The sequence below is a fragment of the Piliocolobus tephrosceles genome, chromosome 3 (assembly GCF_002776525.5).
Source record: "Piliocolobus tephrosceles isolate RC106 chromosome 3, ASM277652v3, whole genome shotgun sequence".
Classification (NCBI taxonomy): Eukaryota; Metazoa; Chordata; class Mammalia; order Primates; family Cercopithecidae; genus Piliocolobus; species Piliocolobus tephrosceles.
Window position 1 is genome coordinate 147,104,804 of NC_045436.1, and position 15,391 is coordinate 147,120,194.

A 15,391-nucleotide genomic window follows, 5' to 3' on the forward strand; every position below is an offset into this window, starting at 1 on the left:
TCTCAGCTCACTGCAGCTTCTGCCTCCTGGGTTCAAGCAATTCTCCTGCCTCAGCCTCCCAAGTAGCTGGGATTACAGGAGCCCACTACCACACCTGGTTAATTTTTTTGTATTTTTTGTAGAGATGGGGTTTCACCATGTTGGCCAGGCTGGTTTTGAACTCCCGACCTCAAGTGACCCACCTGCCTCGGCCTTCCAAAATGCTGGAATTACAGGGATGAGCCACCATGCCTAGCCAACCTTTCTATTCCTTACTCACTTCGTTCATAAATTGGGAATAATAGTATGACCTCTCATAGGGTTGAGATTCAATTGCATTAAAGCACGGACCAAAGTGCAAGGCACATATGAAATGAAATGCTATCAAAGTGTCAGCTATTTTAGCTGTTACTGAAAGCAGAGACCACATTCATTTCATTCTTCATACCCTCATAGAATCTAATACAGTACCTATGCAGAAAGCAAGTATTAAATGAAAGGTTAAGTGAGTAGACCCTGAGGCAGGAGTTTGCCTGGTGTGTTAAGAGGCTCAGGAAGGACAGTGTGGTTGGAGCAGACAAATGACAAAGGAAGAACATGAGATGAGGTCAGAAGGGTTGCAAAGGCCAGATTATGGAAAATTTGTTCTGGCCATTTTAAGGCCTTTCGCTTTGATTCTGGGTGAGACGGAAACCATTGAAGAGTTCTGAGCAGAGGGCTCATTCTGGCCTCTGGGTTGAGAAGATTCTAGAGTGGGGCAAGAGTTGAAGTGGAGAGGCCAGTAAAGAGGAGACTGCAGAAATTAAGGCAGAAAATGTTTGAGACCACACCATGGTGGCAGCAGTAGAGATGGTGAGACAGGCTGGATTCTGGAGATATTTGGAGGTTGAGTCTATAAGATTTTCTGACAAATTAGATATGGAGAGTACGAGAAAGAAAAGAGTCAAGGGTGGCCCTAAATCTTGGCCTAAAGATTTGGAAGAATGAAATGTCAACAACAGTGGAAGGAAAAGCTGTGAGTCAAGAAGGTTTTGGAGATACTAAATTTGAAGTGTATATTTAGACACCTCATTGAAAATGTTGAGTAAGCAGCTGGAGGTATGAGTCTACAGTGTGGAAAAGATAAAAATTTGGGAGTTTTCAGGATATAGACAGTATTTCGTATCAGGAGACCAGAGCACAAAATGTGAAAGAAATATTCAGAGAAGAAACTGGGGCTACAGAGATTTTGCAGATCATAGATTAAGGGACTTGGGTGTTATAAAGGAACTGGGTCTCCAAAGAAATAGGCATTAGGAAGGGGAAAAGACTACACAAAGACAAGTAGGAAGATGCCAAAGATATCTTTCTATACCCAAGAAAGGGAGAAGGAAGTATCTTCTTCCTCCTCCTTCTTATATACCTCAAAGCCCTTTTGCTTTCAGTGCTCAGATATCAAGTTAGTCTTAACACCAATAATAACAGTTAATAGACAAACTAATTTAAAGTTGATATTTGTAACTTAAAAAATTTTAGTTTAACTTTTCAAATAGTTCAATGACATTAATGTTTAGCTGGAGCACCAAAAATTAATGTTAACATTAAAGAGATACATATATGTAAAAATAATTTGAAATGATTGTCTTGAATGAAGAGCACTTTCTCAAGTATCTGTGGGTGCCACTATCTCCAGAGTGTAATTCCTTTATTAGCAGTAAGTTATACTTTTCCTGGCCACCTGGATGCTAGGTTCTACCATTCATCACAATGATGTTACAATAATTGACAAGAATAGATGATTCTTCTTGGGTATTCAGAGGGCAGATGCCAAGTGGCCAGAGGTTGGGGGAATCAAAGAGCTGAAACAAGAAGGTCGAACAAGGAACACATAAAAACACCCTCCGGCTGCATATCCTGAGGCAAATGGAATTCATAGTCCACATCTAGATTTAACTAGGATTTGGAGAGGGTGAGGGGTCAGAATTAGAAATCTTGATATATTCTATCCAAGCAGTAATTTTTTTTTTTTTTTGAGATGAAGTCTCACTCTGTCACCTAGGCTGGAGTGCAGTGGCGTGATCTTGACTCACTCCAACCTCCACTCTCCGAGTTCAAGTGATTCTCCTGCCTCAGCCTCTTGAGTAGCTGGGACTACAGGTGCCTGCCACTGCACCTGGCTAATTTTTTTGTATTTTTAGTAGAGACAGGGTTTCACCATCTTGGCCAGGCTGGTCTTGAACTCCTGACCTTGTGATCCACCCACCATGGCCTCCCAAAGTGCTGGGATTACAGGCGTGAGCCACCATGCCCAGACCCAAGCAGTAAATGTTTTAATCTGCCTACTGTGTGGAGTAAAATTACCACATATTAAAATGCAACTAAATTAACTAAAATTAACAAAAATAGCACATATTATCAATATGTGTTCATATGCATATGAGCTATTCCTAGTCCAGAGGTAGAGTCTGGGTGAGAAAGGACAAATGGAAGCCATGCTATTAATGTCTTGATGCCAAAGGCACAGCCTGACTTTAACTCAATCTATTCTATGTACCCTGGGAAGTTATCAGTAAGCAGTGAACAGGGATCTTCATGTTTAGCTAAATGTAAGACTTTGGGGGGACATGGGGAGGGGGTTCGTACTGCAAAATTTCCCTTGCAAGATCAGGGAAACCCAAGGCAGCAGAATTTACATTTAGGTAAAGCATCTCAAATATTTAGCAGTGTTTCCAGCTATCACCTACCAAGGACAGGAATCTTTCGAGATGTCTGACGATTATAAATAAGCAAATTTCCTTTAACAGTTCCAACAGCCAGGAAACTTCCAACTTTTGACCAAAGAAGGAATGACATTTGATCCCTGTAACATTAAGACATAAATTACTAAACAATTCACGATCATAACCTCTAAACAGTCCTTTAAAAAAGTACTCCATGGATAATTTTAACATCTACTTAGAAGCCAAAGTACAAAATACAACTTAATGCTTCAGGACAAAGACTAAATGCTAAAGACATTTTGGAGATGCTATAGGATGATCTTAGGGTCAGTTAGACTCAAAATACAAAAGTATAATGAATGTAGACTTCAATTCTGTTATGATTAACCTCAAAATTCATGAGATGACCTATGATGAGGTATTTATTAATTTGTCTATTAAAGAGTTTTAGCTCTAAATGTAATTACAAAAATATTAATGGATGGTGAAACCTCATGCTTTAAAAAAGTGGCATCCAATAACATAATATATTAAATGGTAAAAATCATTGGGAGTTCGTAACTTTAAAAAGGATATATCTTTTCTAGCTCCGTCACTATTAAGAGTAGCTCAAAAGCAGGCAGAAAACACTTTTGCCGACCACCAGTTCTGACATGCATTCTAGGATTCACAAGGTTGAAGTGTTATACAGTTCCCTACTAAGGGGATGCAGAACTTCTTGGAGTGTACCTCTTTCCATATATTGAGAAAAGAAATTACAATGGGTCGAGAACAGTGGTTCTCAAGATTTGAAATCAGAACCAGCAGCATCATCTAGGAACTTGTGAGAAATGCCAGTTCTCAGATCCCAGCCCAGACATACTAACCGAGGAATTCTGAAAGTGGCACCCAGCTCCCTGTGTTTTCAGAAGCCCTCCAGGGGATTCTGATGCAGCTAAATTTTGAGCACCGCTGACAGACCATGGTATGGTTTTCAGAAAGCAGCACTGCTTCCAAGAATGTTGAGGGCAGTGATAAAAGGACAAAATAGTAAGTTTAAAGAGGTTTCCTCTGGCAAAATTAGGAGAACTTGAGGATTAAACATTACATACTTGTTTAATACAAGTTGAGTTTGTGAAACATCGTAAAATCATGATGTTACTTGGAAGAGAAAAAAATAATTTAAAGTATGTGGAAAAATTAGTTGTAATAATAGAAGCATATAATAAAATGTTTCGTTAAAAAATTAATTTTAGGCCGGGCACGGTGACTTACGTGTGTAATCCCGGCACTTTGGGAGGCCAAGGTGGACGGATCACAAGGTCAGGAGTTCGAGACCAGCCTGGCCAATGTGGTGAAACCTGTCTCTACTAAAAATACAAAAATTAGCTGGGTGTGGTGGCATGCACCTGTAGTTCCAGCTACTAGGTAGGCTTAGGCAGAAGAATTGCTTGAACCCAGGAGGCAGAGGCTGCAGTAAGCCGAGATTGTGCCACTGCACTCTAGCCTGGGCAACAGAGCGAGACTCTGTCTCAAAAAAAAGAAAAAAAAATTAATTTTAGCAAGTAAGGGAGTAGTAACATACCAGGCTGCTAGGTTCTTCTATTAAGTATCTATTTTACAAAAGATAAATATGCATTTTAATCTTTTTTCCCTTGTTTTAAGTAGGTGCCATAGCTATAATAATGTGCCTCTCAGATTTCCCTTTGTCTGCAGAAAGTGTAACTGGCCACAAGCCCCAACTGCTAGGCTTTGGAATCCATCACCTCAATGAACTGGGCTGTGCTTTCTCATGCGCTGCTCCCAGACAATGACTGAGTGAGGGAGGGATAACTGCTGGGCCCATTCCTGGGCAGAACTCCTTTGACAGGTAACTTTTGCCCAAAGACTCCCCACAGACCTAGCTGAACTTTCTTAATTAGAACTCTACTACAATTTAATGGGCTGGGCACGGCGGCTCACGCATGTAATCCCAGCACTTTGGGAGGCTGAGGTGGGCAGATCATCCGAGGTCAGGAGTTCGAGACCAGCCTGGCCAACATGGTGAAACCTCATCTCTACTAAAAATACAAAAATTAGCTGGGCGTGGTCGTGGGCACCTGTAGTCCCAGCTACTTTGCAGGCTGAGGCAGGAGAACTGCTTTGACCCAGGAGGTGGAGGTTGCAATCAGCCGAGATCGTGCCACTGTACTCCAGCCTGGGTGACAGAGGGAGACTCCGATAAAAAACAAAACAAAAAAAAACAAAAAAACCAAAACTGTGCTACAATTTAAGATGCTTCTTCCCAACCTTACTTCTTTCCCTCTCTCATTTATAAGGGTCAGACATGCACTGAGGTCTGACAGCTCTTCCAATCTCTTCTCCAAACCTCTCCAGGTTCCCTCACAGGCATTTCCTGTAAGAAATCTCTTACACATTTAATCCTGTCTTAGAGAGACTCCTTCAAAGAAAATATGAATAAAAATAATTCTGCATGAGCTAAAAATAGTATCAGAGAAAAGAACTGTATAACAAGAACAAGATCTGATCAGCAACAGTGATCATATATAATAAGATAAATATAACATTAGTCTATTCAATAGTTTATCAGCACTGACAGTTACACAACAACCAACTAGAAAGAAAGTGTTAAATAATGTGTTCTAAGAAGATCAAGTAATCAAATGTCCTCAAAAGAAGAGCTAACTGAACAGACTCCATCCCTCTTAGGAGATAAGGCCTGTAGAAAGTCTTGCAAATTACAATATGATACTAAAGCATATGTAAATTTCCAATAATGCCATTGGATCAGGACAACATATAACAATCACATGTATCTCCGGCCAAGCAAAATTTAAAGAATATATCATCCTAGGGAAATGTACAGGTTACAAAAAATTGCAACCTATGTATAAGGCATGGGCTTAAAAGAATTTTACTAACATGACAACTGAAGGTCAATTTAAAAAGACACTGAGTAGGATACCTAGTACTCAGGTCCAAATTGCCTTGGGAGAAGCAACCATGTTCTGTGATCCATCCAAGAATGAATTGGTTGATGAAGCAGATGTTACATACATGGTTTTCTGTGGAAAGAAATGGCTATATCCCAGTCATATAATTAAATGACTACTTCTGTTAGGTCTAGGCAGGAGCAGAGTAAATACTGCTATAATCCTAAAAGAGTATAAAAGCATATATAGCAAAAATAAATGAATTCAGCTCACTGAATTAATGTAATATTTTTAGTTAAGTGGCACCACGGTAAGTTTTGTGATAATTACATTTGGATAGGTTTTGGGTACTATTTAAGGTGTCTGAAGTGCTCAAAAGACTCACTTCAGATAAATTTTATAAATGGAACCTAAATTGATTAAAAGCATTTATTTACTAAGGAATAACTGAACCTAGAGGAAGCAAGGTGGCCACGTACAACAGGACCTTCTTAAATAAAAATACTTAAGAAAAATTGATATTCAAAGTTTTGTTTAATAACTAGCTAGTATAACAGATTGGCCTTTGAATAGAGAACAAACAATAGTGGGTATGCTTTTGTATATACAAAAGTCCTTTAGACTTTAATTATAAGCATCAACAGTAAAGCAACCTTAATTTTATTTTAATGACAATTACGATAACATCTACCATTTACTTGGGTCTTAATTTTATGCCTTGCCATGACATACATTTAAACATCACAACAATCCTAAGATGAAGTGGAGAAACAGACACTCTGGGAAGATAGAGAGCTGAAGGCAGAGATAGACCAGTTAGAAACATCAGGGGATTAATTATGCACTTTTCTCTGAGTGAGAACATGGCCTTACTGTTGCTGAATTTGGCTCAAGAACCAGTACTTGAAGTTTATTAAACATTCCCTTGAATGAAAGCACAGAGAGTGTATATAAAATCTTTCTGAAAAGTGATGTAAACCCAAAGTGTAAGAGGACAGAGTAAGAACTGAAGGTTCTTAGACTCAGAAGGACTTTACATTGGTAGACAGTATCTTCTGCAGCTATTTGCCTCAACACTCACTCTGGAGGGTCAATGGGACTGCACTCCCTAGGTTATAGCTGATGCTGCTCTACATGACTGCCTTGCTTCCTCTGGGTTTGGTTATTCCTTAGTAAATAACTTGAAAACTTACAGTCTGGTCTCATAGCATGTATATGATCTCTTCCTCCCCACCTGAGGGGTACATGAAGCCATGAAACATGCTATACCCACGTCATACAGATGAAGAAACTGAGGCTTGGAGAGGTTAAGCAACTTGTCCAAGGTCAAAATGGCAAAGTTTTAGCTGGAAATGCTGACAAGCTTTTTTTTCCATATCGGAAACTGGTTTCTATTTTAGCAGATATCTGTCATTTATTCTGTCTGCCCAAGGTGTTTTTCCATTTGGGAACTGCCCTGCCCTTCACCCTTCCTTTCACTTGGTGGGAGTACCAATCCATGGCCCTGCCTACTCCATCCAGAGACCTTTTGAGGAACTGAATGGGCTCTGGTGATGTCAAGGCACATGCTCTTTTCTCTGGCATGGCTTGCTATGAAGAATGATACACACTGATAGCTACCAGTAGTCGTGGGTGAGAATCTGATTTAGAATGAAGTCAATACAGAGAAAAGAGGAGCTGAGAGATGGAGAAAAAGTCTTGATTGCACCATTATAACTCCTAGATCCAGCCATGCCTATGGTCAAGCCCATCTCTGGATTTTCCCATATATATTTTGTCTCATCTCTGCACTTCTTAGTCTGTTCCACTGAAAGTAACTTTTTAAGAAGCTATTTATATTTCACAGTTATAACAATTTCATTCTAATTGGGTAACAATAATAAAATAATCATTTTCTAAGACAATAACTCATTGAGGAATCTTTAAAATGAAAGTAGAAAAGAATTGTTAGCACCAAAGCTACAAATATTCATGTTTCTAAGTGAAGCTTTAAAAAATAAAAAACTTATCTTACCTCATGCCATTATCTAACTGGCTAGTCTTATTTGTGTTGGCATCCCAAAGATAAATGCAGCTAGATTTCTCAGCAATCACTGCTAGGACATCTCCATCTTTATCCCAATCCATGGCAACACAGTTACTTTTTAAAAAGAGAGCAAAATATCACTATACATTTTTTTAAAGTAAAATCACTGTGATTTTTGTCTATAACAAGATTATTCAATCTATTTTGAACAGATAATAAACTCTCTAAAGTGAGAAATACAACTCACTATTCACTGCATGGGTGATATTAACTTCAATTTTTTGCTGTGGTTGAGGGGATGGTAAAATTTAAAATTTTACTTTTAATACCATTTTCATACACTACATTAAATATAATCATACTTAAGTTAGCAGATTTTCTTAAATCCTATAAAGAACCCTGCCTTTTGATAAAACAAACTCATCAAGCACCTTTACAAATGAATCACATCTGGAATTGAGACATAATTTGTATGATCAACTTTTAAAAGATCATTTTAGATTGACAGAGAGGAAAAGAAGGTATTGATAAGAAACAAAGTGGCTGGGCACAGTGGCTCATGCTTGTAATCCCAGCACTTTGGGAGGCCGAGGCAGGCGGATCATCTGAGGTCAGGAGTTCGAGACCAGCCTGACCAACATGGAGAAACCCCATCTCTATTAAAAACTACAAAATTAGCTGGGCATTGTGGTGCATGCCTGTAATCCCAGCTACTTGGGAGGCTGAGGCAGGAGAATCGCTTGAACCCGGGAGGCAGAGGTTGCAGTGGGCCAAGATCTTGCCACTGCACTCCAGCCTGAGCACCATGGTAAGATCCCATCTCTACCAAAAAAAAGAGAAAAAAAGGGGGGCTGGGCATGGTGGCATGCACATGCTACTCAGCTACTCAGGAGGCTGAAGTGGGAGGATTACTTGAGCCTGGGAGGTCAAGGCTGCAGTGAGCCATGTTTGTGCCACTGCACTCCAGCTTGGGAGATACAGTGAGACCCTGTTTCAAAAAAAGAAAAGCAGCAAAATTATAGCTAAACTGAGTGATTGGGTAGATATAGGATTATAAAAAAGGGAAAGATTGATTCTAAAGTGGTGAATAAGAAATGTTATTTTCCTTTTTTTTTTTTTGAGACAAGGTCTGGCTCTGTTGCCCAGGCTGGAGTGCAGTGGTGCGATTATACTTGGCTATAACCTCACACTCCTGGGCTCAAGTGATTATAGTTCACGATAACCTCAAATTCCAGAGCTTAAGTGATCCTCTGTCTCAGTCTCCTAAAATACTGGGATTACAGGTGTGAGCCCCTGTGCCTGGTCATTATTTTCATTTTATATCTTGATAGAAAATAAGGAGAGTAATTTGATTAAGGTAACAACATAGTTATAAATAGGAAATGGTCTATTCTTCCAATTATTGACAAAATCATCTACTAATTAAAGATTATGTATTTAACGGCATTTTCCTTATCTGGGGATCCTCTGTCAGTCAATTTCCACTATTATGAATACAGCAAAACAATCCAGAAGAAATGAGGCCATCATGTAACAGAAATAGATGTCACAGAGATCACACAATAAAGCTCACGCAAATTACTCAAAGACAACTTTTACTGAACCTTCTTTTATTTCACATATAATTATAGCTTCTTTGACCTGCTTCCAGGAATAATAGAAACCAGAAGCTACAATTAAGAGAGTTAACGGAAAATGCCAAAATGATGGCATTAGGTGGGTGGGGCAGGGCAAGAGGTAGGAAAGGCTGTTAGAGACCGAGAAAAGTAAAATCTGATTTTCAAAAATGGTCAATAAACTACAGAAAGAAACATGAATTTTAAAAGCACAGCACCATAAGTCAGTTTAGGTAAGGGACTCTATACGTATTTTTTTTTTTTTTTGAGACAGAGTCTCATTCTGTCACCCAGGCTGAAGTGCAGTAGTGCAATCTTGGCTCACTGCAACCTCCACCTCCTGGGTTCAAGCAATTCTCCTGCCTTAGCCTCCAAAGTAGCTGGGACTACAGGCACATGCCACCACGCCCAGCTACTTTTTTGTATTTTTAGTAGAGGCGGGGTTTCACCATGTTAGCCAGGATGGTCTTGATTTCCTGACCTCATGATCCACCTGCCTCGGCCTCCCAAAGTGCTGGGATTACAGGCATAAGCCACAGCACAGAGCCTTTATACATCTTAATAACCACTGAGACTATCAGCAGAATAGCTAATACAGGTAGTGATTACACTGAATCATTAAAAATGCTTCAATTATGCTTAGTATAATGTAGAATGATTTCCTGAAAATGGATAAAGCCTTTATCCTTTACATAGTTATGTGGAAAGTAAGTATTTTCCAACAATTTATTAGAGATGGAAAACTAAAGTAGACACAGGTTTATCTTATCTGCCTATACATACACTAAGACTTGTTTACAATTTAAAAGAATTCTTTCGTGTGGACTCAATTCTTTCACATGGTCTGATTTATGATCCTGTCTTAAGGCTTCTCTGTGAGTATATGGGTGTTTATATATAGAAACTCTAATTCATATATCTCTACATATTTCATAACTACTTACGGCTAAAAAAACAAATCCCTTTGCAAACAGAAGAAGCGAAAGATTCTATTTGATTATAATTTTAAGGCAGTATTTTTTTAATGTTTTAGGTAACAAAGCTTGACAGGTTTTTTTAAATCTACTTCTGGACTTACCCAGGTAAGTTAATTTCACTTCTTTTTTGACCATGGCGATCAAAGATTTTCACAATATAATCAGCTCTGAAAGCAATCAGAACATAAAGATATGATACACTTTTTTTTTTTTTTTTTTTTTTGAGACAGAGTCTCTCTCTGTTGCCCAGGCTGGAGTGCAGTTGTGCGATCTCGGCTCACTGCAACCTCCACCTTCCAGGTTCAAGCAATTCTCCTGCCTCGGCCTGCCAAGTAGCTGGGATTACAGATGCCTGCCACCACACCGGGCTTTTTATATTTTTGTAGAGATGGCATTTCACCGTGTTGGCCAGGCTGGTCTCAAACTCCTGGTCTCAAGTGATCCGCCTGCCTTGGCCTCCCAAATTGTTGGGATTATAGGCATGAGCCACTGCACCCGGCCTAAATGTTTCTTTTATTTATCTATATATATATATAAAGCTGCCATCCAAGTGATTTCAGTGTTTTCTCCTGATAGTTTAATAATTTGTATATAAAAAGTTATTACCAGGGAAAAGGTTCTACGAACTTTGATGTTAATGGAGATAAATATATTCCTTTTCCTACCATACAACTGTTACACAAAAACTTTTACTGAGGCCAGGTTCACTTGAACCTGGGAGGTGGAGGTTGCAGCAAGCTGAGATCATGCTGCTGCACTCCATCCTGGGCAACAAAGCTAGACTCCGTCTAAAAAACAAAAACAAAAACAACTTCTACTGAGTAGATGGTATGGTTACATGGGCATACAACCACTGCTTAAAACATTCATTGGTTTCTTACCCTGTTACTGCAAGGTAGTTTCCGGACGTTTTTTGCCAGGCAAACTGTATTGGTGCGCCAAGCCAAGTCTTTTCTAGCAGTGAGAAAATACGCTAAAAAATAAGCACAATTTTTAATATTTTCAAAACATACAATCAAGTGTTGATCAGAAAAATATCAAAACATGGTCATGAAAACAATAGGATTCAGGATGGTGAGGATTATTTTAGAGCTTATCTAGATGTTAACAACAAAACAAACAAAACAAAATCAAGCAACCAAACATACACAACTACGTGGCAAATTACAGATCTTAAGATATAGGAGAGCTTTTATTATAAAATTTTTTAGCTTTTTAATGCTTCTGAATGTTAATTTTATAAAAATGTGTAATTTTAGTGTTTTGTAGATGTTAAAGATTAAAATAAGTGAAGCCTGAATTCAGTTAATTATCTGTGGCATGGATTCCTGGTGATTAAACACAAAAATTGCTATCTTAAACATCATAAAAATACAGAATGTCTCTACTCCTTTCAACATTATTTTCTTCTATTAGTTTCATTGGTTATATTTACATCATCATTAAGTGTTTAACTTGGCTACTGGGTGAAAAGTGTTATCAACTGAAAACTCTTTCTTTCCCTTGAAACAATCTAGAAACATGATGTCCAAGATGGAGGCTACAAACCACATGTAGCTATTGAGGACCTGGAATATAAGTAATCCCAACCTAGCTGTGCTGTAAATATAAAACGTATATCAGATTTCAACGACTGAAAAAAGAATATAAACTATCTCATTGTTAATTTTTATATTGATTACACGTTGAAATAACATTTTTTGATATACTGGGTAAGATAAAATATATTATTAAAATAAATTTTACCTGTTTTCTTAAAAAATTTTTAATGGTCAATAAAAATATGAAATTACATTGGCTCACATTACATTTATATTAGACAGTGTTGATCTAGAACATTTAGGAATATGAGTTTGGGTGAAAAAATTTGGATTTCGATATTAGGTTAAATTATATACTAAACAATGATGCCCATATCTAGGCATATGAAGTTTGGATATTATTACAGGGGACTTAGTCTGTGCAGCAACACAAAACTCTTACAATCCTCAAAATTAAACACAGCCTGGCCAACATGGCGAAACTTCGTCTCTACTAAAAATACAAAAAATTAGCTGAGCATAGTGGTGCACGCCTGTAATCCTAGCTACTTGGGAGGCTGAGGCACGAGAATCCCTTGAACCCAGGAGGCAGAGGTTGAAGTGAGCCGAGATGGCGCCACTGTACTCCAGCCTGGGTGATAGGGCGAGACTAAATAAATCTCAAAATAAATAAATAATCAACCAAACACAAAGCAATGAGGTTTTTTATTTTTATTTTTTTTTAGACGGCGTCTTGCTCTGTTGAGGCTCTCTGGAGTGCAGTGGGGCGATCTTGGCTCACTGCAACCTCCACCTCCTGAGTTCAAACGATTCTGCTGCCTCAGCCTCCCGAATAGCTGGGATTACAAGCACATGCCACCACGCCCGGCTAATTTTAAAAATATTTCTGGTAGAGATGGGGTTTCACCACGTTGGCCAGGCTGATATAGAACTCCTGACCTCAAGTGATCCACCTGCCTCGGCATTCCAAAGTGCTGGGATTACAGGCGTGAGCCACCACGCCCTGTCCCAACGAGCATTTTACATGCTAAAGAAATTAACCTCTATTGAAAGTAGAAGTGGGCTATGATCATGGGACATAAAAGTTTTGTACAGCATAAAGAAACTCATGAAGAAAGAATACCTAAAAGCATCTTACTTTTGCAATTTTGTGACCATTTCACCCCGGAACTCCTTCATGCAAGTGACAAGTCCTTAAACTGGAATTTCATTACCTTCTATGGCTGACTTGCCTCTAGCTGTGATCTCATATTTATTTTTCTTCAGTGGAGCTCTATAGATGCTCCATATACCGTGCAGAGGAAAAAGTGCTAGTTTCACAACCAAAAAACCAAGATTTAAATTTTGTTTGTCACTTATTAGCTGTAGGGCTTTAAGTAAGTCGCTTAAATTGCCTTCAGCAAAAAATTCTCAACTGTAAATCATGAATAATATCTTTTCACTACTATTTCATAAATTGTAAAGAGCTTTAGAAATAAAAATGGGAGTTATGATTACTGGTCCGTCAATTCCAATTACCACACTAATAGCCACGAAGAAGCATGAGGACATCTAAAATAATTTTAAAATTGAGCCTTCCGGCCGGGTGCTGTGGCTCATGCCTGTAATCCCAGCGCTTTGGGAGCCCGAGGTCGGCGGATCACGAGGTCAGGAGAGTGACACCATTCTGGCTAACACGGTGAAACCCCAACTCTACTAAAAATACAAAAAATTAGCTGGGCGTTGTGGCACGCGCCTGCAGTCCCAGCTACTCGGGAGGCTGAGGCAGGAGAATCACTTGAACCCTGGAGGTGGAGGTTGCAGGGAGCATAGAGTGAGCCACTGCACTCCAGCCTGGGCAACAGAGCGAGACTCTATCTCAAAAGAAAAAAAAAAAGAGCCTTCCATTTCTTTGCCAGAGCAGAGCAAGGGGGAGACTGCTCTGATAAATCAGAAAGTGGGGTGGGCAAGAAGCCCAAGCCTAGAAACCGTGCGTGCAGAGGATGAGGCACATGAACGTGAGACCTCAATAATGTACACTCGCTAGCAGGTGATTGAACTGGTCACAGGTAATACAATTTGAGGTTATTCTTTAGGAGTCTTTTCATTCTTTTTAAGGCGCTGGGCAGCTGCGCCAGAGGTGTAGCCCCAAGAAATGAGGTAGCTCGTGATATCGGACCCAGTCAACTTTACCGCGACCCTCCAAACGCGTTTACTCGACCCGTTCTTTCCGCGTGCGAAGCTGGGGTATCTTTAGATTCAGTCCGCTCATTTCGGCCAGGGAGGGGTTCCTACTTTCTGCACTGCTTCTACAGCGTCTGCAGTCCCCAAAACGAGAGGCCTCTCTCTCCGCCCTCTCTTCTCATATTTTCTTTCCTTTCCCTCGTCCGTTCAACTTCGCCCCCGCCCTCTCTGGTCACCTCTCTCCCTCATTTCCAACGAACTCGGAAGGAGGGAGAGGGACAGACATCCTCTTTTGAAAGCCAGCGAGGGTCAGTAGTCGCGTTTTCCCGCCCCCCGCCCGGGAATTTGTGAGTTATTTACCTTCATCTCCAGGCTCGAGCTGCTACGCGAACTATGAAGTACGCAGGCGCACCCGGTCTCCACCAAGCAGGCTACCGCGTTCCCGTCACCCAGGAGACCGCGCGAGCAGCGACCAATCAGCGAGAGCTAACTGAAAGGCGGTGCCTCGCGGGGCCGGGTCTAGTGCACCGCCCTCTGCGAGGGTGGGCGAGAGGCGGAGGGTGGAATCACCTGACATCAGAGTCGCTAACCCCAAGAAGTTGGGCGTCGCAAGGCCTTGCTGGGCCTCGGCTTCCTGGCTGGCTCTGATTGGATGAGATTTGTCCGGGAGAGACGGGCTCTGCGAGCCCTCAAAGGCGCGTGCGTATATTTTGGACCGCGATAACTAAGATGTCAGTGGTGGCCAAAGGGGGCGCCGGGAAGCTGAAGAAAAAAAGACGCAGAATGTTGGATTAAAGGAGGCAGGATGGGCCAAATACCCCTACACAGTCCACGCAAAGAGGGGTTGGACGAGCTCGGGTATATCTTTTTTTCTTCCAGGATTCTGGGGTATAAGGGATGAGGCGTAAGAGGTACAGTAGTTTATTTCAAGATAGGGTTGTTGGTGCTTTTTTTTGTTTGTTTCACCAAAATCTTTTTTTTTTTTTTTTTTTTTCAGTTTCAACAAAATGTGCTAGCTAACGTGGGCAGGAAAATGAGCTCCAATAATTTTCCTTTATAGTTTGGACCTGGCAGCTTTCCCCCAAGTATAAAGCCCTGTCGTATAGTATTTGTGCTGCATTATTTATAGCATGAAAGTGCATTTTTTGCCCAAGCGTCTGAAAGTGTTGAAACAGTCTACCTTTTGCTTTTCTTTTCGACATCAGGTAGGAATCTGGCTTAGAGAAAGTTAATCAATGATTCGAAATAATTAATGATGAATGTTTGCAAATTCTTAAGTAGGGTGCTATGCCTTTGCACTGGGGTTTTCAATTATGTTACAAGACGGGGGTCCGGATCCAGACCCCAAGAGAGGGTTCTTGGATCGCGCGCAGGAAAGCAGGGCGAGTTCTCAGTGCAGAATAAAAGCAAGTTTATTAAGAAAGTAAAGTGGTGAAAGGACAGCTACTCCATAGACAGAGCAGGACATTCCTGAAAGT

General features: G+C 40.2%; 1 protein-coding gene across 3 annotated transcripts in view; it reads right to left on the bottom strand.

The window, feature by feature from the left end:
- Positions 1 to 14,431, bottom strand: part of WDR19 (WD repeat domain 19) — a 93,771-nt gene extending 79,340 nt beyond the window's left edge. For 2 of the 3 annotated variants that reach the window (XR_003309719.1, XM_026455804.1), the window contains exons 1-5: positions 14,274 to 14,349; positions 11,091 to 11,182; positions 10,311 to 10,376; positions 7,605 to 7,730; positions 2,703 to 2,818 (exon numbers count right to left, since the gene is read on the bottom strand). Coding sequence is in view for 2 of the 3 variants with exons in the window: in XM_026455804.1 (XP_026311589.1) it covers positions 2,703 to 2,818; positions 7,605 to 7,730; positions 10,311 to 10,376; positions 11,091 to 11,182; positions 14,274 to 14,279 (406 nt within the window). In the remaining variant the exon portion in view is untranslated. Of the gene's footprint in view, positions 1 to 2,702; positions 2,819 to 7,604; positions 7,731 to 10,310; positions 10,377 to 11,090; positions 11,183 to 14,273 lie in introns of all 3 variants that reach the window. The other variant, XM_026455803.1, reaches the window with a different exon arrangement.
- Positions 14,432 to 15,391: the final 960 nt, after the last annotated feature.